Source organism: Letharia lupina (genome assembly GCF_014066315.1).
Source record: "Letharia lupina isolate WasteWater1 chromosome Unknown contig_10, whole genome shotgun sequence".
Taxonomy (NCBI): domain Eukaryota; kingdom Fungi; phylum Ascomycota; class Lecanoromycetes; order Lecanorales; family Parmeliaceae; genus Letharia; species Letharia lupina.
In genome coordinates, this window is record NW_023502979.1 from 1,561,435 (window position 1) to 1,586,102 (window position 24,668).

General features: G+C 50.8%; 9 protein-coding genes across 9 annotated transcripts; 5 read left to right on the forward strand and 4 right to left on the reverse strand.

Moving 5' to 3' along the window:
* Nucleotides 1-195: 195 nt before the first annotated feature.
* On the reverse strand, nucleotides 196-2,431 carry HO133_000441 (uncharacterized protein; the record flags this gene model as incomplete). The annotated part of the gene is made up of 5 exons (XM_037291380.1): nucleotides 196-1,304; nucleotides 1,365-2,030; nucleotides 2,089-2,235; nucleotides 2,294-2,332; nucleotides 2,392-2,431. 5 exons carry the CDS (start codon nucleotides 2,429-2,431, stop codon nucleotides 196-198), a joined length of 2,001 nt encoding a protein of 666 aa, XP_037152815.1.
* Nucleotides 2,432-3,233: 802 nt separating this feature from the next.
* Nucleotides 3,234-5,644, forward strand: HO133_000442 (uncharacterized protein; the record flags this gene model as incomplete). Its single annotated transcript, XM_037291381.1, has 6 exons — nucleotides 3,234-3,532; nucleotides 3,603-3,642; nucleotides 3,698-3,837; nucleotides 3,993-4,047; nucleotides 4,195-4,321; nucleotides 4,371-5,644. 6 exons carry the CDS (start codon nucleotides 3,234-3,236, stop codon nucleotides 5,642-5,644), a joined length of 1,935 nt encoding a protein of 644 aa, XP_037152816.1.
* Nucleotides 5,645-7,117: 1,473 nt separating this feature from the next.
* Nucleotides 7,118-9,575, reverse strand: HO133_000443 (uncharacterized protein; the record flags this gene model as incomplete). The annotated part of the gene is made up of 4 exons (XM_037291382.1): nucleotides 7,118-7,403; nucleotides 7,470-7,553; nucleotides 7,697-9,208; nucleotides 9,265-9,575. 4 exons carry the CDS (start codon nucleotides 9,573-9,575, stop codon nucleotides 7,118-7,120), a joined length of 2,193 nt encoding a protein of 730 aa, XP_037152817.1.
* A 3,438-nt stretch (nucleotides 9,576-13,013) lies between these two features.
* On the reverse strand, nucleotides 13,014-13,903 carry HO133_000444 (uncharacterized protein; the record flags this gene model as incomplete). The annotated part of the gene is made up of 2 exons (XM_037291383.1): nucleotides 13,014-13,523; nucleotides 13,580-13,903. 2 exons carry the CDS (start codon nucleotides 13,901-13,903, stop codon nucleotides 13,014-13,016), a joined length of 834 nt encoding a protein of 277 aa, XP_037152818.1.
* A 153-nt stretch (nucleotides 13,904-14,056) lies between these two features.
* Nucleotides 14,057-14,948, forward strand: HO133_000445 (uncharacterized protein; the record flags this gene model as incomplete). The annotated part of the gene is made up of 3 exons (XM_037291384.1): nucleotides 14,057-14,356; nucleotides 14,415-14,601; nucleotides 14,656-14,948. The coding sequence occupies 3 exons, from the start codon at nucleotides 14,057-14,059 to the stop codon at nucleotides 14,946-14,948; spliced, it is 780 nt and encodes a 259-aa protein (XP_037152819.1).
* An 882-nt stretch (nucleotides 14,949-15,830) lies between these two features.
* On the forward strand, nucleotides 15,831-16,204 carry HO133_000446 (uncharacterized protein; the record flags this gene model as incomplete). The annotated part of the gene is made up of 2 exons (XM_037291385.1): nucleotides 15,831-15,897; nucleotides 15,966-16,204. 2 exons carry the CDS (start codon nucleotides 15,831-15,833, stop codon nucleotides 16,202-16,204), a joined length of 306 nt encoding a protein of 101 aa, XP_037152820.1.
* Nucleotides 16,205-19,467: 3,263 nt separating this feature from the next.
* On the reverse strand, nucleotides 19,468-21,268 carry HO133_000447 (uncharacterized protein; the record flags this gene model as incomplete). The annotated part of the gene is made up of 2 exons (XM_037291386.1): nucleotides 19,468-19,533; nucleotides 19,583-21,268. 2 exons carry the CDS (start codon nucleotides 21,266-21,268, stop codon nucleotides 19,468-19,470), a joined length of 1,752 nt encoding a protein of 583 aa, XP_037152821.1.
* A 201-nt stretch (nucleotides 21,269-21,469) lies between these two features.
* On the forward strand, nucleotides 21,470-22,695 carry HO133_000448 (uncharacterized protein; the record flags this gene model as incomplete). Its single annotated transcript, XM_037291387.1, has 5 exons — nucleotides 21,470-21,630; nucleotides 21,684-21,712; nucleotides 21,765-21,891; nucleotides 21,969-22,501; nucleotides 22,556-22,695. 5 exons carry the CDS (start codon nucleotides 21,470-21,472, stop codon nucleotides 22,693-22,695), a joined length of 990 nt encoding a protein of 329 aa, XP_037152822.1.
* A 331-nt stretch (nucleotides 22,696-23,026) lies between these two features.
* HO133_000449 (uncharacterized protein) lies at nucleotides 23,027-24,458 on the forward strand (the record flags this gene model as incomplete). The annotated part of the gene is made up of 3 exons (XM_037291388.1): nucleotides 23,027-23,363; nucleotides 23,424-24,390; nucleotides 24,452-24,458. The coding sequence occupies 3 exons, from the start codon at nucleotides 23,027-23,029 to the stop codon at nucleotides 24,456-24,458; spliced, it is 1,311 nt and encodes a 436-aa protein (XP_037152823.1).
* Between the last annotated feature and the right edge of the window lie 210 nt (nucleotides 24,459-24,668).

Consider the following 24,668-nt stretch of genomic DNA (forward strand, 5'->3'; position numbering starts at 1 on the left):
CAATTCTTGTCCCATGTGAGATTTCATCTTCGCTCTCCCGTCCAGGCCACCAAAGCCTTGATTACGACGACACCTGCAGAATAACGACATGGATTAATTCTACAACGGAGCTAAGGCAAGGTATGCCCTTCCCAGGCTATCTAATACATTCATCATGTGGTATAATCACCGTACTAAACCATCCCAAGTCATTTCCTAAACGCCGCCGCCGCCCTTCCTATTCTGATCCAGCAGCAGCCTGGGCTTGATAAACCCTTCGTCAAGCTGTGTGAACCACGCCGCTTGTTCTTCTGATGTGCCAGAAAAGAGTTGGCTGAATGCTCCGGTGGCACTCAGATCGACATCCCCGCTTGGCGGGTGGTTCGTTGCGGCATGAGATGATCCTGCTGCTGCTGCCCGAGGGTCACCCCTGGTTGGAGACGCTTTTATTCTTGGTGGCCGAGCCCGAGCTGCTGGCGGAAGGTCACTATCAGAGTATAAATCTTCCTCTTCGCTGGGCACATTGTCTCCTCGAGCCAACAAAGACTGACGCGCGAACTCGGCTTCCCTCTCCCTCTGACCGACAGTAGAGTTGTTGCGGGATGTTGGTCTGTTTGGAGGGCTGACGCTGGGTGTCCCACTACTATATCCAGACTCCGCACCTCCATTGACGCGGAGACCGTTCCTATCAACTGGAACACCGCTGCCCTTCCGTGGCTGTGGCAAGTAGCCCACTGCATTGCCCGCACTTTTGTAGTAGGTACCATTTGTAGCTGTTTCGATGTCAAATTCGTCGTCCGAATCGATCTCTTCGACCACGCCAGTCCGAATGCCCATGATCTCGAGCATGCGGGCGGTAGTGCCGCCAAATATGATGACGGTGAGGACAACCACCACAAGAACCGTAGCCTGTAGAGTGGGACCATTGGCTCCAGTTAAACCAGCAGCCAAGGCCACCCCGACAGCACCACGTAGTCCAGCCCAGAAAAGCATTACTTGATACGAATAAGGGAGCTCATCGGCCACATCTTTCCCTCTCCGTCTTGCACGGTAGCGGATGAACCAGTTGATGGCTCTCGAAAGAGGGAATACCGCACACCATCTTGCCGCGCATATGCCGATGATGGCAATGAGAATAAATAAGGGCTTGAAGTATAGTGTCGTCTCCGTGAACAAGGTCAGTCCGAGATAGATGAAGATAAAATTTTCTGACAATTGTGCAAGTGCTGAAAACATGTATTTCGTAGTCAATTGTGTACGTCGTGACATGTTGTAGTACGCATAATGTTTCAAGGTAATGCCACAGAATAAAAGGCTGACGATACCTGGCGAATATTTAGCATTGCCACCACAAGCGACCATCTATGTTTGCAGCCTGCACGAACCTGACATCATTGCTCCATTGGCAAAGTAGTAGCTTGCGTATGCGATCAGGATGATCAGACAGCTCTCAATCTTGGGAAATCGGCGAACAAGGGTAAATTTCAGTAAGAGGGCCGTTCCAATGCCGACGATGATTCCAATGATGAGACTCCCGAAGAACACCAGGAAGAATATACCAATAGCCTCGAAGAAACTAACGATGGTCAGAGAGCCGCCCCTATTGCCGTCCGGCTTATATCTCTGTGCCGTGTCGAAGATGACGATGGCGATTGCATCGTTCAAGATCGACTCTCCAAAGATGACGGTGTACAGCTTTGGGTCAACCTTGTACGTGTTGAAAATAGCCAGAATAGTGACTGGGTCCGTAGCCGATAACGTTGCCCCTACTGATATTGCCTCCACGAAAGATATCTGGAAGCCGTCAAGAGGTATCCGTGTCCACAACCACAAAAACAAGCCTAGCACGATAGCTGAAATGAAGGTCCCCGCAAACGCAAATGTCAAGATAGTGCCAATGTTGCGGAAAAAGTTTGCTTGATGTAGTTCGTATCCAGAGGCTAGGATGATCGGAGGAAGGAGTAGGTTGAAGAAGAACTGGTAGTTAAAGCTGACGGTGTTTTGGATGAATGTTCCCTCGGTCAGCTTTATTATCAGACCGGCGCCCATGCCTACACAAGTTCAGTCGACACATTACTTCAAAGCCAATGGCTGCAGAAAAAGTCCCACCAGCAAAGATTGAGATCACCGTTTCGTGTATCGCTTGTATCTTCTTGTGCTGTAGCATATAACTGGCAAACAAAGCCAGTATGAGCAGCATGATCAGAATGAACAATGCCCAGGAGGAGAAAATCTCCTTCTGTCCAGCCTCCGGCTCTGTAGATTCCCTCTGTCAGCCATCCAGTCGTTGGCCCGACGCCGAGAGTCCACTCACCGCCATCTTCCGGATCTGCCTCATCGTCGGCTTGTCTTTCTATACGAGTCGGAGTGTCAGAAAAAGTCCAGCGTTCTGTAGGGGGTAAGGCATCATACTAAGAAGCTCATAGACGGCGTTGCCCATGAGCGAAGCCATGCCGACGAAGTGCTTCTTTTCCAGGCGGCTCCCGGGACGAACGCATCTGCCTCAGCAATCACGGCAAGGCAACCTGTGTGACGGTAGTGATATTACGAAGACGGGAACACATCATCTGGCGAACGTCTTTCGATGGTTACTGAAGCTCCGCAGTGAGGTACTTGATCTACGCCAAGACTTGTCGCGAGAATGGTAGCCTTGGCGGGACTAGAGGTGTTATACAATCCGATAACCGATAATATGCACCTCGCGGCTACAACAAAATTCCCTAGCGGACTTAGGAACTACAGCCACAACCTGCTATTATTGTACTGTCCTGCGTGGATACAGGACATTCTTGCATTAAGTATTTGCTCGATGTCTTGAGGCCTCGAGGGTGATATCTTACTGATGGCTTTGATGATCTGCGCTAGTGCTCACTCCCGCCCCAGCCCCACCAAAGCGGGACCTCCGACCTCAAGCTTCGAGGCTGGCTGTTGACATTTGGCCTTCTTTACCTACATGTCCCAGTACAGTCTCGCAAAGATCGATCGCTCGCCCAGGCTAGAGACATCTCTCGCTAGACAGCTGCCTGGGAATCCTTTCTTTACCAGAACGGGCGCCTGACTTGGTCATTCAGCCCAAGTGCAGAGGAAACAGCAGACCATGGACCCATTCAAGAATTCATAAGACCCTCTTGGATCTTGACCACAAATCAATTCTCGTCCGAATCGACAAGTGCTTCGATTATACAAGGCTCCCACTTTCGCCTTCTACCGCTGCCTACCTTTTCCAAACCATCACGGTCGAAGCGTCGGGTTTCATGGCACAGGATCCATCAGCATCGCGCCCTGTCTCCAGACTGTCGAAGGAAAGCTCTCGGCAGCAAGGAACGACCGAAAGTCATGTCTCGTCTCCTTTGAGTTCTGCGAAAGACCGAAGTAGGCCAGGATCCCTTAACTTGAATGAGAGTTCGCCTCTGCTTTCACCACAGCGGTCCCAGGATGAGCGTGGACCCGAGGACCGCGGTACCTCTCCAGCACTATTAGACTGGAACGAGGGGGAAGAGGAGCAATCTAAGAGCACATTTTACCTCATCATATTGACCTTGGGCATCGGAGGGTGAGAGTACTCTACCCGTACCCTGTCAGCGTTCTATAAGAAAAATTGAGTACTGACAGGATGGACACAGGCTACAAATAGCGTGGGCGACGGAGCTGTCCAATGGCTCTGTAAGTACAGCGGCCCGATCAGACGGGTCTTGTGTGCTAATAGATTGATGAACAGCCATATCTTCTTTCACTGGGCATGAGCAAGTCCCTACTCGCTTTCGTATGGATTGCTGGGCCGCTCTCTGGTACTCTTGTTCAGCCGTACATCGGGATCCGAAGTGACAATTGCCGGTCACCATGGGGGAAGAGGGTACCGTACGTGTGATCCGGAGCCATTCTCCACAATGTGTACCAAAACATGAGTCGCAAGACATAGTCCAGGAGCAAAACCCTCCTTCCACTCCTGCACCTGTCTCCGAACTTAGGCTTCTTGCCTCGAAGAAACAATGCTGACTCCGAAATCTGCGTAGGTTCATGCTAGCAGGCGCATTCGCTACGGCAATTTCCCTTCTATGCTTGGCCTGGGTACGTTGTACATTTTGACGCAATTCTTCCCCATTTATGCCGTCTTATGAACCTCCAATTATGTCTCAAGAGTTCTCTGCTCCAAAGACATATCTCGCGATCCTGAATTTCTCCCGAGAGAGTCATGCTGACTCCGAAATCATCAAGACGAGGGAAATCGTGCACGGATTTCTCGGGCTTTTCGGCGCGAATCCAGAATCGCATGGTGTCAAAGTCTGCTCAATCATCTTCGCAATCATCTTCGTATACGTATTAGATTTTGCAATCAATACAGGTGAGTTCTGAGTCACATCTCTCGATGAATGTCGCTAACATTCTCTAAGTTCAAGCGGGCGTCCGCGCCTTCATAGTTGACTATGCACCAACGCATCAGCAGGAGGACGCCAATTCGTGGGCTGGCCGAATCACTGGCATCGGCAACATTCTAGGATACATCTCCGGCTACGTGAATCTCCCAGAGATCTTCCCCTGGCTAGGCAATACACAATTCAAGGTTCTCTGTGTCATCGCCAGTGTCTCCCTCTGCGGCACGATCGTGATCACCTCTCTCTACATCCGCGAACGCGATCCTCGTTTTGAAGGCCCCCCTTCCGAGGCTAACCCTGGGATCCTCAGCTTTTTTCGCCAAGTATTCAACTCGATACGTCGACTTCCCCCCCAGAGTCGCAAAGTCTGCGAAGTGCAGTTTTTCAACTGGATGGGCTGGTTCGGCTTTCTATTCTACATCACAACCTGGATCGGTCAATTGCACGTCAACCCTTACTTCGCCTCACATCCCGACCTCACACCAGCCGAAATCGACAAAGCTTGGGAAGACGCCACGCGGGTTGGCACATTCGCACTCTTGATATTCGCCATCACCTCCTTCACCTCCAACATGCTCCTCCCATTCCTAGTCGTTCCCTCCTACCACGCCCCTCCTCCCAAGACTCCTTCCACTCCGCCGCACCACACTCCAGGGACACCCGGTACCCTCTCCGCAAGTACATATTTCTTTCCGTCCGCACCTTCACCATCTCCAACGCTTCACGCCCGTTTAAGCCGCCTCTTGGACCTTTGCCAGATAAAATGGCTCACCCTCCGCCGTGCCTGGCTACTCTCCCATATTCTCTTCGCCCTCTGCATGGCCTCGACGTTCTTTATCTCCACCCCGACTCAAGCCACGGTCTTGGCCGGCGTCGTCGGCTTGCCATGGGCTCTCTCTTTGTGGGCTCCTTTTGCTCTCATAAGCGCTGAAATATCGAAACGAGACAGTGAGGCCCGGCGGGGAGGCCCCAACCCGAAGAACAAGCCAGAAGATCAAGCCGGTGTAATACTTGGTCTTCACAACGTCGCCGTTGCAGCTCCCCAAATCGTTTCGACATTGGTGTCGAGTGCCATCTTCAAGCTCGCGCAGAAACAGAGAGGAGAACCCTACGATACTAGCGTAGGGTGGGTACTTCGGTTTGGTGGACTAGCAGCACTGGTTGCAGCGGTCTTCACTTGGAGGATCAGGGAAGACGCGGAGCCGGTTAAGGGGAACGGAAGAAAGCGGGAGGGAGGGACCGGGGAAGAGGAGAGAGGTTTGAGAGATCATCAGGATGGGGAAGCGGTGTGAGTTGGAGTGGGATGAGCCAAGGAATTTTCGACCCGGGCATTGGACAGGCTTCACAGACTCGATACGGTGCATGGCCTGTGGTGAGGGAATCTATTCGATACCGATTTTGTCGGCCTAGGCTATCTCGATGGCAATATGCTCGATCACTATGGATTCAATGAAGGGCGATACCCTCCGCTTTCAATGCCGCTTGGAAGGGGCGTGTCCGAACTCCCTTTCCAAAAAGAATCCCTCTCCAATTCCTTCGTATGAGCCAGAAATCCCTCTCACTTCAAGCCTTGCAACGCCGATCCATCCCCCTTCCATCGCGGAGATGAGGGACCCATACCCACCCCCCAAACCTCTCTATCCATCTACTGCACCCCCTCTCTTCTCTTCTCTCCCCCTCTTCTCTTCTCTTCTCCTCTCTCCCCCTCTCTTCTCCTCTCTTCTCTCCTCTCCTCTCCCCTCTCTCCCCCTCTCTTCCCCTCCCCTCTCCTCCCCCCCCTTCCCCTTCTCTCCCCCTCTCCCCCTCTCTCCCCCCCCCTCTCTTCTCTCTTCTCTTCTCTTCTCTTCTCCTCTCCTCTCTTCTCTTCCCCTCTCTCCCCCTCTTCCCCTCTTCTCCCCCTCTTCTCCCCCTCTCTCCCCCTCTCTCCCCCACTCTTCTCTCCTCTCCCCTCTCCTCTTCTCTTCTCCTCCCCTCTCTTCTCCTCCTCTCTCCCCTCTCTTTCCCAGCACCCATTCTGCACACAAGCTCTCACGCTGCTCCTTGAACGCTTTCGCCTACTTGGGCCCCTTGGGGGGGTTTGTCGATATCCTGGCTGGATGAATGGATGAATGAATGAATGTGTCTGTCTGTCTGTCTATGCGTTGGATCGGAGACGGGTGTTGGTCTTATCAGTTACGGATGGAAGGGAGGGAGGGAGGAAGGGAGGAAGGATGTGCGTGCGTGCGTGTGTTGTGGAAGAGGAGGGAGGGAGGGAGGGAGTGTGTCTGTAAGGACGGACGGGGAAGAAGGTTGGTATTTCCTTTCCGCCATTACAACAACGTGTTTCGATTTCGCCCATCTATGAACATATCGATCTCTTTCCAAAAAACCCCCTTGGGCAAGAAGCCGACAAGGCCAAGGGAGGTGTCTAGTGCAGCAAGACATGGAACAAATCATGGCAAGGATTGCTTCCCGTTTCCACCGACGGCCGACCCGCCAGATCTTACTCTACAATCCTTTTGTTCTCCGACCGACCCGCCTCTCTCCGACACCATGCGTCGTTCGGGTCTAGCATGACATGCGTAATACGTACATTGGGGGGACCGCAAATGCAAGCTTCAGCTAATCAGCTGAGAGGGATGGGCTTCCACCCATGATAAAGTGACTTTCAAAGGAAATTAGAATTAAGCAAACGAGGAAGGGAATTCGTGACGTCGTGAGTATGTAACGGATAACGGTAGAAGGCGCATGCTATACAGCAACCAACACAGGCATTTCGACGCGCTTTAAATCTGTTGCTGTAGCATATGCTGGGTCGATATCATTTGAGGAGGCGCCATGACGTGGCCTGTTCCCATGCCGGTGGTTGGCAGTCGCATGGAGGCTGCTGTAATATTGGCCATTGGGCTATTGGTCAAACCATTCGTCAACCCATTCGACATGAAGCTGTGGTCCGGCGGTGGTGGAGATTCATCATCGAGTACCCCAAATTCATTCTCCTCGGCCTCAAGATCTTCGTCGCTGTAGGCGCCCACCTCGCCATCGGGGCGGGCTTCATGTGTGCGGCGGTGTCTGGGGAAAGGGTTAGTTAGCCCCCAGAATGATCATGAATTGGACATGCGTAATGCGTAAACTTACTGAGCAAGGTTGTCAGACCGTGAAAAAGCCTTCTGGCAGTGTGGGCATACGTATGGTCGCTCCTGAGTATGGGTTCTCACGTGTCTAAGCGCCGGAAAACTGTCAGCGGTTGCGGAAATTAAGGGGCAACTGTTCACAGATTTTGTCCCCCACAAGGGAAAACTATTTGGGGGTACATTTCCAGGGGTTGTCAACGTCGAGGAGGGAAGAGAGCCTATCAAACGTACCTTTTGAGATGTTCTAATCGCTTGAAAAGACGGCCACAGGTGGGGATTGGGCACGAATGGGATTTGTGTGGGTAAGGACCCAGCTCCATCAGAGTCGCACTCCGGGCTCTCCGCACGGGTCCAGGCCTATCACCTCGGGCAGCTACCGGGCTGTTGTCTATTGAACTGGATATGTTCTCGGCCTGATACCCGTTGTAATTGTCTTGTGGCGGCATCATGCCCAGGTTGTGTGGCGCTGGGCTACCTTCCAGAGTGGGCAACGGCGTGGTATGACGGGACATTTGCTCCAACATCTCCTTATGCTGCTGCACCATGTTGGCGTAGCCATTGGCCAAAGTCCCCGGTTGTGGTGAATTATGTTCGCCATCTCCCTCTTCTGGCCCAACTGAAGCGGACACCGACCGGCGAAGATCGCTCTGACGGTGTGGTGCGTGGGGCATGGCAGCAGTCGCAGTCGCAGTAGCAGTAGCAGTAGTGTTTGGGACACCGTTTGTCACGTTCGGTGGGATTGAAGACCTTCTTCTCCTCTGCTTGTAGGTAGGAGATCCCTCAATAACGGAATAGACGTTACTCGAGGGATACCTCTGAGTGGCGTTGTACTGGCCTCCCGAGAGGTTGGCAGTAGGCAAATGCATCAAGGGATTGTAGTTTTGAGAGTTATCAGGAATGGCTGTGTAGAGACCAGTGTCTTCGTTGGCAATGTACGCTGGCTCCGCTAGATTTTGTGCATGCTGAGGCGGAGTGACAGGCTCGAACGACATACCTCGCTGGCTGTAGTCTTCGTATTGCGAGGAGACGAAGGAAGGGGCCGGGGAGTATTCCATGTACGCGGGCATGGATGTGTGTCGTTGGTGCACTCGTGTGAGCGGGATGCCGTTTCGATCGTACTGCAGCTGTCCATAGTCCTGCTCACGCTTTATGAAGTTTGTTGCAGCGGTAGAAGGCATGGACACTTGAGAATAAGCACCCATAGTTTGCGGTAGATCTTCGGTGACCGTGGGCATTGAGCTGGGGACCATCTGTGGCGGGGGCATCGAGTCCACTGCACGCAGGACTGGCGAGGTCGATTGCGAATATGCCGAACTAGCGTTCAAGGATGAGGTGTTTGCTTGTTGACTCTTTGTGAGCTGCTCGAACAAAGACTGCGAGGAGTCGAACTCGAATGAAAGAGCTGGTTCGTTGACTGCCATTGTAGTCGCTTCCTGGTTCATCTTCTCCCTCTTCAAGTCTCTTTCCAACGCATCGAGGAAGAGTCGGTCATGTGGCACGCTGTACCAGTAAAACACCTTCTGCTTCTTTTGCGTTCTGATACAGTTGTTCTTGTACATGAAGTCGAGGAAGGGGCTCTTTGGCTCCTCGAGCGATGCATCGGTGCCAGACTTGAGGTTGCGCAGATCTGAGAAGATACCCTCCTCGAACTTCTTCGGATTTTTCACTGGCCGTCCGAAGGCTTGGAATCGGAAGGAGAGACATCGCACGATATCTGTACCGGAGATGTGAAACAAATTGTTCCTGCACGATATCAGGACTGCCTATCGGATGCTGGACCAGGGGATCAGGCTTCTTACCATAAGACACACGACACATACTCGCCCGTTGGCAAGAGGAATCTTCTAATATATTGATCGGGGGTCCAGTCCACGGGTGCAGAGATGAGAAAGTATTTGACTGGCAACGGAGTTAGCCCAAGTCCGCACAATGCCAGCAGCACGGATCGCAGGGCAGTGCGCCCAGCTGTCACCTCGTAGTATTCGGATACCAACACGAGGGGATGCTTACGATTATCGACCTGCTGCAGTGCGACTTGCGCATCTTGTGGAAGACTCTGTTGCGCTGCATCAGAGAGCATAAAGGTTTCTGGCTTCTGCGGCGGCGCCATTGCCGTTGGGTTGTTTTGAGAGTACATTGACATGGCGCTGTTTCACCCCGCAGCTGGCAGACAATTGCTGTGATCCCCTTGCGAAGAAAGTTTCGTCGTGGGAGGAGGATGCAGGAGGTGGTGATGTGGGCGGTGCTTGTGGCGGGTCACTCGCAGCTCGCAGCTCGCGAAAAGCAGTGTCAGGCAGTGGAGAATTAGATGGTTAACGGTGTCAGGGCAGTTTGGAGCGAATGTAATGAATCTCGTTCTGCAGGTACCGGCCTCGAGAAGTTTTGAAGTGACGCTGACACGATTTGGTGGGAAGGTTAAAGGCAAAAGTGCAGGGCCTGCCTGTGCTGTCGATTTCGCCTGTTTCCAAACCTTGCACCGGCAAGGCTGATGAATGAATGGGCAAGCGAAAACACTGGCCTGCGGTTGTTTCACGACCTAATGGACGCCTCAGAATGAAGTGTGTGAGAAGCTGTAGCGACGGGAAGTGAGACGTGGGAAGAGAAAATGGGTGCACAAAGGTATTTTGGATGTATGTTTGGGAACGAGTAAGGGAGGGGGAAGCGCTGGGTGTTTTAGAAGTTAAGAGGTTGTGTTTGAGAGTTGTCAAACGGGGCCTGGCCTAGAATTCGGTAAAAGGGAGAGGGGGGGGGGGGGAAGACTAAGGGAAGGCAAAGATATGCTAGGATTCAGGTTGGGATTTGTGTGTGTGCAAAACAAGCGCCAAATTTACCGGCGGGGGCGGAGGCACCTCTACAAAAAGATGAGCCGGCCGAACTAACAAGGGGGGCCCAAGGGACTAAGGTACTTTTGGATCATCATCCTTGCTGATCCTCAAGCCAGTCGCCAATAAAGTATTAATGGACTGGCCCGACACGGCCACTCTTTTTACCATCTCATCATCATCTTTTTTACATCTTCCATTTTCTACGCATTGATCATTGCATAAATTCATTCCTCATGACTACCTTACGGCATGTACTCGCGCAGAGTAAGTGACGGTAGCGGCCCCAACGACAATGAGTTGTGCGAGAATGTTTTGGTTCGTGGACTGTGCGGAAATGAGCATCTAGGTGAAAAGGCTAGAAGCAAATGCTCACCTAAGGCACAGCCATGCCAAAAGCCGAAAATAATGCCAACTCCAGCTGACTGGACGACATCCTGCAAGGCGCTCCTCTCCACCTGTGCTCCAAGACATTAAAGACAAAGACTGTAGTCTAGTAAGGGTTGTCAATCATGCCTTGCTTCCACGTGAAGCTGTCCTATCCATCACGACGTTCATGAACATTAATAGCTTCCCTCGGGAACAGACTTCGTCGAATCCTCCGGTTCTACGGAGAAAGTGGCTTTGCCAAACGTGGGTCATGGCTGTCGACAAGTCACTCGTCCAGCGGCACGCGAAAGGAAGGAGGCGTGGTACCTGCTGCAAGTGATTGGTTTGAGCTTGCAAGTGCAAATCTAAATTTGGGCGCTTACGGTCTTTCCGGTTAGCCCGCTTTTCGAGAAGCTCTCAAACTGGTTTCAGATTCTCACCCAAGATGGCGTAATGGCCTCATAAGAAAAGTGGTCAATCATCGTATGGCAATCTTCGAATTGACCTTGACTTGCAATCTGCAATCAAACCTGGCGGGCAACAGTTCTCCAATGGCAATGACTATGGTGACTATGCTGACTATTTCCACAAGTTGAGGTCATTGTTCTGCACGTCCCGCAACTTACCACCAGTGACTGATGACGCCTGTCCACACAGCAAAGGGCGATCAGAATCGGATCCCACCACGGCACGCTTCTATACAAGCGTGCTCTGTCGGCTCAAGCACCACCCTAGACGACGTGACCGATGGCAACTGGATTATCGCTAAAGCAGCAAAAGAAACTTGCTGGCCCTCGGTTAATGATCCATCGGACACTCCGGCCCCATCTGCTACCAAAGAACCCTGCGTCCGCGACTCGGCATGCTAAATTGCTGCAGTACTGTATAAATCATGCATCATTCTGGTGGCGTTACGTCGTCAAAGCTACGTGGTCGGATAGACCATAGAAGTCTCCCTCTTGCCGTCCCAAACGGAGTGGGACAAATCTCCGATTGGAATGGCTACGTACATTATTAGACCTGTCTCGCGGCAATCTGTAAGCCACGTGTGAACAATAATGCACTTCCCTCCACGAAAGAGCCGTAGTCATAATGTTGGCATTGTGTTTGATGGGAGAGAACTTGGGCAAACGTAGTATTGGTTCGGTTGCCAAGCTTGAGAAGGTCCAGATTGCATTTACGCAAGGCTCCATGAGTATTGGACCTGGTACTATGAGATTGAGGTTGCATAGCACGTGCTGCACTGTGCACCTTTGGTCCCAGGTGGATCTTCACCGCAGCGGGAAGAACCAAGACATGTAGTTCCCCGCGGTCGTACTGGGCTGGAAGAGCACGAATGGGAGACGGCAGTTTGATCGACGGCCTGAAACGGAAGATAGGCGCGCCAACGCACTTGCGCAAGAAAGATTTCCACATTGGGAAATTCGAATACCAACACACTTGACCACTTGTGCTTTGCCAAACTACTAAAATATGCTTAAGATGCAAGAGAAAGTGCAAAAGCTGAACTCTGATGTTAGGCTAGTCAGGAGCTGCTGATTGTTGATGGGCTTGGCCAGAGGCCTGAGCAATAAACATGTCTACAACATACAAACCTCCTAAAGGCCGTAACCCCAAGCTGGACGTCGATCAACAAGGAAGACAAGGCATGCGATAGTATGAAACCGAGTCCTACCACCACCCACAAGGATCCAGTCACCATGTATTAAAATTTCCGCTGGCTGGCTTCCGGCTATAGACGACAACGTCCGAGTCCACGCTGCTTCCAATATCGACTCTCGACCTGCCGTCCCGCTGTCAAAAAAATTGTTAATATGTACAAACCCTCTCCGGTACCTGAGCCTCGGAGGATGCATGCACGCTGGAGAGACGTCTGATGGTCAGTCGCTCCGTCGTCGCGCGAAGCTCACTCGTGGAAGGAACCGAGAAGCGGATCCACTAATGTGGATAACCATGGTGGATATGATTAGTAACATTGTATTTGTTTCTTTATTGTAAGCTACTCCATCGTTACCGATGGACTCTTCTTCCTAGCGCAATTCGACATGCCGTATAATGGCTCTTTGCTGGAGGCGCTTTTGCCCGAATGTTCGATATCACAACGGGGGTCCTGCCGTTAACCTCCAGCCACGAACATGCTGGGCGCCGACTCTGGATATGTACAGCGTTACTCTCTTCCCTACCAATTAAGATTGCTTGACTCCGAAATTCTCGTTAGACGTAAGTCAAAAGTGCCCACAGTCGTAGTCGTGGTAGTTTCAGATGAGTTATTAATGGCTGAAACCTCGTATTTCGGACGCCGCACCGATGCGCCAAACTCTATAGCCCAGTGTCTGTAAAGCCGACATATCGATAAGCTACCTTTTGCGTCTTGCACTCTTCTTCGGCCCCTCAATATCAGCGACGTCTTTCTTACTGAGCTTCAACATCCCTCTTTGAAACTTGCCAACGCTAGGCGCACCTATGCCCCTCTGTCTGATGGCGTCGCTCTTCTTTTTGCTTTTGGCTGCCTTCTCTAGGATGATACCGTTCTCTTGTGCTTCTCGTCTTCGGTGCTCTTCTCTTTCTGTAGCTTTTGTAGTAATTCCTCTCCTCTGAGCAAGTGGCATCTTCTGCTGCGCAAAGACGGATGTTTTGGAGCCCATATCCTGGAGTCGCAGGTCCAAAGCTTTATGCCGATTTTTACCGGAATGTGACAGCGAGGATTGTGGGTCCAGCAAATGAGACTCTTTCAGCAGCCGCTGCAGAGCTAGATCTTTTTTGAGATTGGCAGCGTCTGTGGATGACTCGTCATTCTCTGGTGACTCAGGCCATTTCCGTTTCGCTGTAGACGCTATCTTTGTAACCGAGGATGGAGGTTTTGCACTCTGCGATGATACATATTCAGCGTAGTATTGGTGGACGACACGACTTGCGCTCTCACCATGAATGTTCTGAATTCGTCCTTGGAAACATCCGCTTTGGACGGTGCAGAGGTAGCGTGGTGTACAGTCTCTGCATGCTCTTCGCCGTGTTCCGAAAATCCGTCCCAATCAGACTCGATTCCTTCGTCAGTCGCCTTGGTATCGAGCTTATGGACTAACGGTGGGTGCGCAGAGGAGCCTGGCAATGGTTCAAAGGTGGACTCGAAATGTTGCCGGAAGAGAGCTTGCAAATTGGTGGAGTCTTCGTCTGCAGGAGCTTCACGACTAGACTCAAGATCAGTAATTTGATCACGCCGCTTCCTTTTGCCCAAAGCTGGTGCCATACTTCGAAGTTGATATGTAGCAGCTGCAAAAAAGGAAGAAACTTGCTAGGCACGGAAGAATGCGGACAAAAGTTTCTCCGGATCATTCTAAATCTACAAGTACAACAATTCGTCCACAAAATTGTGCATCCTACCTTGCTGCAGTCTAGAGTGATGACACGATTCAGACCATGCATTGACTTGCATTCTGGTCAGGTGAAGCAGATTGTAGGTGGTACTCTGAGTAAGAAGGCCTCCGATCTCAAGACGAACTATGTCTCCAAACTTCCCTCAAGTCATTATGCCCAACTTTACAGAGATAGCGAACTAAGTGGTGCGCATGTTATCATGCTGGGGCCCGGAAATGAGACAGCGGCGCAAGAAGCCCTATCAGCGTGGCCAGGCGCCTTACAACTAGGTGGGGGTATCAACGAGACAAATGCAAAGCAGTGGATCGAGAAAGGTGCGGAGAAGGTAATATCGTTTTCTTTTGATGAATGCCTATTTTCATTTGGCTGAGGTCGCTCGGTAGGTCATTGTGACATCTTATTTGTTTCCAGATGCCAAATTCTCTATGACCCACCTCCATGCAGTCCTGCATGTGCTCAATCAAGACAGAAGCAAGCTAGTCATTGATTTGAGCTGTCGAAGGCAAGGCGCCAAATGGTCCGTTGCAATGAACAAGTGGCAGACTCTGACCGATATGGAGCTCGATGAAAGTAAGTCCTAACTGTTGCCAAGACTCCCCGGTGTATACTTACAGACTCTGGCAGAGTCTATAAAGCTACTCGAGCCTTTCTGCTCAGAGTTTCTGATACATGCCGCTGACAATGAAGGCTTGCAACGCGGCATAGATGAGGAATTGGTGGAGAAGCTGGGACAGTGGTGCACTCTACCAGTGACTTATGCCGGAGGAGGGAAGACAATGGATGACTTGGACAAGGTTAAAAGGCTCAGCAGTTCCCGGGTAGACCTGACAATTGGAAGCGCGCTGGACATTTTCGGCGGACAAGGGGTCAGGTTTGAAGACTGCGTAGCATGGAACAAGCAACAAAATACAGAATGAGCTGCAATAACAAAGAAAACCGGACCGTATGCCAGCTCTGAACATTGCCTCTAGGTGGGTATATGCCTAAGGACCATGCCTCTCTTGAGAACCTTCCTCGTGTTATCCGGAACATTGCCTTTGAATGGGCAATGCTTCTTCAGACCACACTTTTCTTTGGGAATGCTTGAGCGATTGGTCCTGTCCTCATGGCCAAAACCCTTCAGATGGCCCTGTTGTGGACCGTTTCGCCAAGAATCTTGCCTTCGCTAGCTCCTTAATCAAGTTTGACCTTTCCCTTCATTCACCTTAGAGATACCTGCTTCGGTGTCTACGTTTTAGCTCAATCGAATTGCAGTCAGCCCAAAATCTGCCTTTCGGTCAGACTATGCATCCTCAAATTGCCTATTTCGGTCGTGTCAGCCCACGTTTTGAATAAATTGCTGCAGCTTGCGGCCCACCGTTTTCCATTTCCTAAGCTTTTAATTATGGTTTGGCCCAAGGAAACAGTCGGATCATCCGGAGCAATCGTTGTTAGCGGAATCAGTCCCGGCGCGGCCCTTAGAGCTGGCCTTTGAGTTTGATATAGTCGTTTTTTAGTTTTTCGACTTTTCCCATATCATATCGACTTCAACCGACGGTCACACTTCCAGCGAGGTTTAACATGAAAAGATGATGTACTATCGTGTATGTTCGAGGTTGTGACTTCCTCTACCTTGCACTACACCCAAGAGAATTTTTCAAGGTGTGCTATGCACGGTCCACTTGGTCGTGACTCACGGTCTTGACTTATGGGCTTGACTCATGAGCTTGACATGGTATATCTATAGCACACATATACAGTCCATAGAATAATCAATCGATTGCTCAAGAACAAGAAATACTGCTCGCAACCCACTCACGATGGCAGGAGTAGGTGAAGAATGCTTTACATTGCCAGCAGTGACAACATCCATTTACACACTCAAGGGTAAATTGAAAATTTCGCCGGCTTAAAGACATATGTCATCTCCTCTACCTCACCAACTCGTGGTCTAGTCGCCGCATGCGATGTCTTCGGCTTCCATCCATCAATTAGCAAAGGCGCCGAGCTGCTGGCCGATGCTGTCGTCTCAATGCCGGATTTCCTTCAGGGCGGACTCCCTCTTGACGCCCACCCAGCAAATACAGAGGAAAAGAGAAGCATTCTGATGCACTTCATAAAAGCAGGGCAGACCCGCCACGGCACACAGCGAAGCTTCTTGATATCCAAAGGAAGCAGAAGAGAAATGGCCTAGCATCAAAGGCTGGGGTGCCTACGGCTTTTGTTGGGGAGGAAAAGCTCACTGCACTTGCTTCTGGTCCTGGCACACCGTTCGAAGCTGCGGGAAGTACTTCATAGCCAAGGAGGACGCTGAGAAGTTGACGATCTCTTACATTTGCTTGTTCTCGAGTCAGGATGTGTCACCGGTGCCGATGGCGGAGTATGGGAAGGCATTGAGGACAGGAAAGGGGAATGAGGTTGAGAACTATGCTCCTGTGCAGCATGGCTGGATGGTAGCAAGAGCGGACCTTAAGAAACAAGATGGGTTGAAGGAGTTTGCGAGGGGGTACTCGTAAGCAGGTGGCGAACTTTTTTGCGAAGCATCTCTAACACTTTCTCGGACCCGAGAGATCAAATTAGATCACAAATACTAAGTTTCGTCATCAGTCTTTGGCACTGCGTGACTGAAGTGCGCGATTGGTTGTAAGATCACACGAATGGAGGATGTCGAGGTCTGGAACAGAGGTCTGTCTCAGGATCCGGGTCCAAGCCATCCCAGCAGCCTTCTCTTGGTAGTCAACCGCCTTCGTGAAAGATTGGGGGGGTGGAAACGTGCGGGTCGGATTGAAACGGTACCAAACGGTACTAGCGTAGCACAGACATGTGTCTTTCTTTAACACACTCCGTGGTTTCACACTCAACAGCTTACAACCCGGGCGCAGCTTCAACTGCAGGCAACATCATCATCACCATCCTCATCATCAACAGGAAATAATATCATTCCTACTTTGCTTTCCATCTCTCCTCTCATTTGCATCGACTACTAAGATCATCCGACCATATCCAGACATGGCGGCCAATACAAGCAAAGACCAGCCGCCTGCATACACAAACAAACCAGGACGATCACGGATTGCCGACCGGTGACATCGCAGGACCTTCCACAACCCTAGCTCGCAAAACTTATCACTCGACCCGCGCCTCAATGCTCTCGCATGCCGTCTCTCGAGGCAAATGTAAGACACTCGAATACCTTGAACTCACATTCTCGGTCATGCTTCTCTACTAGGGTAGACTCGAGCCTGTTGTCCTTGCAATCGACGAGGATTATGACACGTTACTCCAGGACTTCCACCACATATTCGTCAATCCAAAGATAAAGGAGAGGATGAAGAGAGAAAACAGAAGGATGGGATTGATGGGGATTGTCTGGTAGAAGAAGTGGGGCGGAGGCGCGCTGCCGCCGTATGACTCTCTGGTGACGAGTGGCAACACTATTGCTATGTTACGGCATCTGAAGTCCAAGAATGGCATGGACTACATTTCTATCCACTGAGGACGTGTTGTCCCGGTCCCGGTTCGTCACGCTGCTCTTCCTTTCTTTGTTTTCTGGGTTATCCGTGCTTGCTATTTGGTCAACATTGTTCGAATCCATCTCACACCGACTATCACAACACTCTGCGATCATGCAGGTTGGACAAGGAAGAGGTTTTTCCTATCTGGGTTAGCAAGCAATTCTGTGACTAGAGGCGTCCATTTCTCACCTACGCACCACTCGAAGCACAACAACCCATCAGGAACTCCATATCAAGGGCGAAAGGCCGGTCATAGCGTATGTCACTGTACATACAGACCATGAAAGAAAGCTTCATCCCTGGTCATGTGCCATAACATTGTGCAAGCCGTTTCTCAATTGAGCGCTGAAACAGCCTACGTAGAGGCTGACGGACCTTCGAAAGGGTATCTAAAACTTGAGTCCTTTTTGGAAAAACCTTGCAGAGGGGTAGCTGTAGTCGTAAAAGTGCTATCGCAACGAGTCTTCGCCCAAGCCACCACTGCTGAGATAGCATCTACGGACTGCCAAAGGCAGAAGTCCATCCAAAGCGTGACGAATAGCGAAGGGAAGGCAGGCAAGCTGCCAGAACAGGTGGCCATCGTTGATGTTGACTTTAACCACATTTCAGGACATCTGAGGCATCAGAGCGACGCTTTTAACAACGGGCGGATAGAAGCAGTTCGAACGGAGCACATTTTAGACGACAACATTATATATTCGCATTCATCTTTTCCTTAGCAGCGCACCAGAGTGCCTCAAAGCTTGGCGTCTTGGCACCCTGCCCCAAGCGGCGAGGCGACGACACTGTTCCGCCGCACTGGCGGCACACCTCACATCAGATAGCCAGCGCAGCATCCTCGAGCCCATCTCACGATCTTTACCATCGATAACCTCGGCCCCAGCCAACTGACCGCAACCCCATCCCCGTTGGCGCTCGCCATCCCCTTATCTACCACCTCGCCCATCATCATCATCGATTCGTCACCATGAAGCCCGTCGTTTCCGCCCTCAACGCGTGGAGCTGGTGAGCCTGATCTACTTCCAGCTATTGAGACCAGGATGGGACTGATCGTGGATCGCGACACAGCGTTGTCGTCTCCGTTTTCGCAATCGTGATCCTTTCTATCATCGGCGGTTTATTCAGCGTATGTCGCCGGCTTCCCCAGCTCTGTTGCAGACACGTGCCAGTGCCCCGAGATGGATACAGATGCTGATAATGGTGTTTTTTCTAGGTGGGCCACCATAGCATGATGGGCAGCACGAAGGACCCAGCGGACGGAAAAGCGGTGGCTGGCTCGGTTTTTGCGGCCGTCGTTGTCTACGCGGTATGCTACACTCCGTCGGAGCTTTCGAATGGGGCTTCGGTTCTGGAACATGATCTGCTCCAGTGGATAAGAAGTAAGCTGATAGGTCGGGTCTAACATAGGTCTTCCTCGTTTTCTGCGGATTCCAGGCATATTTACATGTACGGCAAAGCAAGAGGGGTGCTATAACACTGAATTAGAGGCGTGGGGGGAGTACATGAGTGTGCGATTTTGAGGTGTAGGAGTCGGCGTTCTCAAGGCTATGTGGTTTCTAGAATGACCCTCTATCGACGTAGCCCGCTGGACGAAAGTCTGTGGGATTGGCTCAGAGAACTGGACATATGGAACAAAGATGCTTAGACTGTTCGTCTATGCTCCAGGTTCTGCGTGCTTGTGCACATTTCTATGCTCCATTCGCCTCGCTATGCCAGATTCCGATTCCAGGAATGCCCTGATAACTGAACTCCAGCGACGCACTAACTCCAGCCGAAGCTCATGATGGTCATTCGTCTTCGCAGTTATAATACTTTCAACGGTCATACCAGTCGTCGATTTCGTCACTGTCGTCTGTGCTCTTCTTTTTCTCTAGCATCTTTGACGCATAGGGACCGTCGAGGGTACATTGGGTTGTAGGCTTTTCATCGTCAAGACGCAATCTCAATCATTGTCATCATTGCTGTCGTCCTCTTGCATCCCGCCTCCAAGGATCTTACTCATATATGGCTGTCCTCAATCAGTGATTACTTCATTCACGTTTAAAAAAAGGACTTACTCCATCAAGGGTATATCCGAGCTTCCCGTAGTAAGATCGTACACCAACGCCAGAAATTACACTGATCTTTTGACTCCCGTGCTCGTCTCTCGCAATCCTTTCTGCCTCCTCCATCAGTAAAGTTCCGTATCCTTGATGCTGGAACTTCCTAGGATCTCTCGAATGCACTGGCACCGCCAAGCCGTACACATGCAGCTCCCTTACCAGACTGGTAGGTTGAGATTTCAGTTCCCGTCGGAACGTATGCGTGCTACTGCACTTTCGCAGTCGTAGCAGTGCAATCAAAATATCTTGCTTCGGATCCTCATAAGCTAGGAATGTCTCCCAACCTCCGTTGGCAGCGTAGTCTCTTCGTACTAGCTCGACCTGAGAAGGGCGAATCTTGTTCTTGACCTCGTTGATGCCTACCTCGCGTGTTCGGACGTCTCGGCAGGTAGTGCCAAAGTCCTTCATGCGACTCAATGCGAGTTCTCGAAGATTCCCATTCTCGACACCAGACGTTACCAAGGGCATTGGAATGTCTCGCTGGACTCGGTATATTCGGGTCCATGGGGGTACGAGGGCTAGAATCCTAGCTACCAGGTCTATTAGTGCGTTAGGGGTGTAGTTCTTGTATCTTCCTGTCCGCCATAGCTCGTACAGTCCGGTGCCCCGAATTACCAAGGTCGGGTATATCTTGAGACCGTCGGTACGGAAGTCTGGGTTCTCGAAGTATTCTCGGAATTGATCAAGGTCCCGCTCCATACCCACATTTGGCAAATCAGGCATCATATGGCTGACGATTTTGAAACCTGCATCCTTTGCCAACTTGAATGTCTCTGCTACCGATGCAACAGTGTGGCCTCTGTTGGTATCTCTCGCAACGTCCTCATAGAGTGATTGAACACCAATCTCCAGCCGTGTGCACCCGTACCGAAGCATACTGCTCAGATGCGGGTCCAAACAGTAATCAGGCCTGGTCTCAATCGTAATTCCAACACACTTGATGTTGCTCATTTCTCCAGCTTCCACGGCTTCATCCACATTACTCCCTTGATACCCACTCAGTGCATTGTGCAATTGTGATATGAATTCGTCTCGGTAATCCTCCGGTAATGACATGAAAGTACCTCCCATTATTATGTACTCGACCTTGTCCACACTGTGCCCTAGTGACTTGATCTGATCCACTCGGCCACGAGCCTGCTCAAATGGATCATAGCGAGCTCGTATTGCCCGCATTGACGTTGGCTCGTAGCCAGTATATGACTGTGTGGAGTACTCAAAATCGGAATCAGGACCACCAGGACAGTAGACGCAGATATTGCCAGTATAAGCAATGTGTGGACAACGATGGGGCTTGCACATGACTGCCACAACTGCAATACCAGACGACGTCCGTATTGGCTTCGCGATCAGCTTTGGAAGAATGTATTTCTTGTAATGTTCGGGCACAGCTGCAATTATAGCTGTTAATGGAGGCTGGTTGCTTAACCTATGTTTCTTTGCCATTTGACCTCTCAGACTGTTTAAATTGAGGTCTTTCTTTGGAGCCGTGTCATCTTGCTGGGCTTCATGATCTTGTATCAAAGCACTAGCAATGTCGGAGCACGCCCGCATGTACCGCTCGTTTTCTGGCGGTAGCTTCTCATTTTTGGATAGCTTGACCTTGGTTACCGCCGGAGCGGTCATAGTCTCTGTGGGCATGATGTCTTGTGGGGCTCGAGGCCGTGAAGTTGAGAATAAGTCGTGGTGACTTGATTTTCGCATGGTTTTATGCAGGGTTCAGATTGCGAGGGACCGCTAGCGCGCCGTTGGACCTTCACTGCGAGGGACCCCATCTTTCCTCACCTGATACACCTATTATCCTAGGTACCTGTTGGTCTTGCTATTCGCCATCTCGTAGCGATGCAGGTATTCAGCCGCCGTACGGCTGGCGCCTTGCAAGCTGCTGCCAGGAGGCAGAGTTACTCAACTGCAACTTCAGGATATGCCTCAACAGCAGAGAACCTTCGCATAAACAAAGATACCAAAGTCATCTTCCAAGGCTTCACTGGCAAGCAAGGAAGGTGTGTCATCGGGAATGTCAAATTGGCTCTAGTGTCTGCTAACAGTCGCACAGCTTCCACGCCCAGCAGGCGATCGATTACGGTATTGACTACATTTAAATATGGGACAGCACATGGGATTGACGGGGGGACAGGAACAAATGTCGTCGGTGGTACAAATCCAAAGAAAGCCGGAGAGACACATCTGGGAAAACCGGTGTTTGCCAAAGTCAGCGATGCTATCAAAGAGACAGGAGCAACTGCATCCGCGATCTTCGTCCCGTGAGGAACCTTTTTGGATTCTATCTATACTCTATGCAGCGATCATAAGACTGTGATAGTCACTGACAACACATCAGGCCGCCGTTGGCCGCCGCAGGTATCGAAGAAGCTATCGAAGCAGAGATGCCCCTTATTGTCTGCATTACTGAAGGAATTCCCCAACATGATATGGTCCGCATCACCGACATCCTGAAAACCCAAGGCAAAACCAGATTGGTAGGACCCAATTGTCCCGGTATAATAGCTCCGGGCCAATGCAAGATTGGGATCATGCCAGGCTTCATCCACAAACGAGGACGAATAGGTATTGTCTCACGGTCTGGTACTCTCACATATGAGGCCGTCAATCAGACAACACAGGCTGGCCTTGGTCAATCGCTTGTCGTTGGTATTGGAGGAGATCCTTTTTCAGGCACAAACTTCATCGACTGCCTCAAAGTGTTCTTGGAGGATGAGGAGACAGAGGGTATAATCATGATTGGCGAGATTGGCGGGTCTGCCGAGGAAGATGCTGCAGACTTCTTGAAAGCAAATAACACATCAAACAAGCCTGCTGTAAGTTTCATTGCAGGTATATCCGCACCACCGGGGAGGAGAATGGGTCACGCAGGTAAGTTGATTCTCTATCTCTAACCCTCATAATCCATACTTACCCTACTATCAGGTGCTATCGTGAGCGGAGGTAAAGGAGGCGCAGATTCGAAGATATCTGCATTGGAGGCTGCTGGGGTCATCGTTGAGCGCAGTCCAGCCGCTCTCGGCAAAACATTGCATGCTGAGTTTGTAAAGCGAGATCTAATTTGATTTTGGTGAGAAGAGCTTCCCCATTATTCCCTCCATTCGTCTCTCCTCGGCGTCCCTATCTATGTATCTAGCTAGCTGTTACGTCTTTCTCAAGCCTCCCATCCAGACACTGTACCGTCACGCCTTGCTCGGTATACTGCGTAGACCCCGTTTCAACCATTTTGTTAGGAAGATCGGTAAATTTAGATCAAGAGCAGTAAATGTCACGGAAGCAACATGCAGTTATGGATTCGCATCTCATTGCTGAGCACAAATGCAAAGTGCGGGCCTAGTGCAAGAACGTTTATCAAGGTTGGACCTGCATGAGCCTCCATCCACACCATCAATTAAGATGTTATCCGGGATCCTCATCTTCAACCAGAAAGGCGAGAATCTCATCTTCCGCGCCTTTCGAAATGATTGCCGTCCACGGCTCGCCGACGTCTTTCGCATCCAGGTTATCTCCAATGCACAAGTTCGCTCTCCGATCCTCACCCTCGGATCGACGACCTTCAGCCACGTCAAGCATGAGAACATATATCTGGTGGCGATAACCAAGAGCAATGCCAATGCGGCGCTGGTGTTCGAGTTCTTGTATCGACTGGTGGGGCTGGGGAGGGGCTACTTTGGGAAGTTCGATGAGGAAGCTGTGAAGAACAACTTCGTGCTGGTCTACGAGCTCTTGGATGGTGGGTGACTTCCACTGGAAGAAATAGTCTACAGAAGTAGGTGACTGATGTAGATTGCAGAGATCTTGGACTTCGGATATCCTCAAAATACGGAGACGGACACATTGAAGATGTATATAACTACGGAAGGTGTCAAGTCGGAACGAACGATGGAGGACTCGTCCAGAATCACAATGCAGGCTACGGGCGCCTTATCGTGGCGGCGATCAGATATAAGGTATCGAAAGAACGAAGCTTTCGTGGACGTCATAGAAGACGTGAATCTCTTGATGTCAGCTACAGGAACAGTCCTACGAGCGGATGTCAATGGCCAAATTGTCATGCGTGCCTATCTCTCGGGAACCCCCGAATGCAAGTTTGGGCTCAACGATCGGCTGCTGCTAGACGGCGACAGCCTCTCTGCGCCCTCAGGAAATACAGCAGGTACTAAAGCTACGAAAGCAGCCGCAGGCAGTGTGACGCTTGAAGACTGTCAATTCCATCAATGCGTCAAGCTGGGCAAATTCGATGCAGACCGTATCATCTCTTTCGTACCGCCAGACGGCGAGTTCGAGCTCATGCGGTATCGAGCTACAGAGAACGTCAACCTGCCCTTCAAGGTCCACGCCATCGTCAATGAGGTCGGCAAGTCGAAGGTCGAGTATAGCATTGCCATCAAAGCCAACTACGGTAGCAAGCTCTTCGCTACTAATGTTGTAGTCCGGGTACCGACACCGCTGAATGCTGCAAGGATTACGGAAAGGGTGTCCCAGGGCAAAGCTAAATATGAGCCAGAGCAAAACAACATTGTTTGGAAGATTCCAAGATTTTCAGGACAGAGCGAATACGTCCTTTCTGCAGAAGCGTCTTTGACTTCGATGACAAATCAGAAGACTTGGAGCAGGCCACCGTTGAGTTTGAGCTTTTCGCTTTTGATGTTCACGAGTTCGGGTTTATTGGTGCGGTATTTGAAGGTGTTTGAGAAGAGTAATTATGGGAGCGTGAAGTGGGTGCGGTATATGACAAGGGCTGGCAGCTACGAGATTAGGTACGTGCTAAGCTTGGACGCTGGCTATCATCTATGGGTATTTGAGCTAACATTTCTAAAGGTTCTAAGAGGCCACCAAGAGTATCAGCATTGGGAAATGTTGAGGCGTTGCATAGCGCGGTGTTGGTGGCCTAGTAATTGCGAGGCTGGGCCGTATGTGTACAGTCAGTCGCACAACAATACACGTAGCATAGACCTCGGGTCTGGGAGCGTGCAAAGGCACAAGTATCACCGAAAAGAAACTACGTGTATTTCTTCTTTTCACCTTGAAGAAAAGG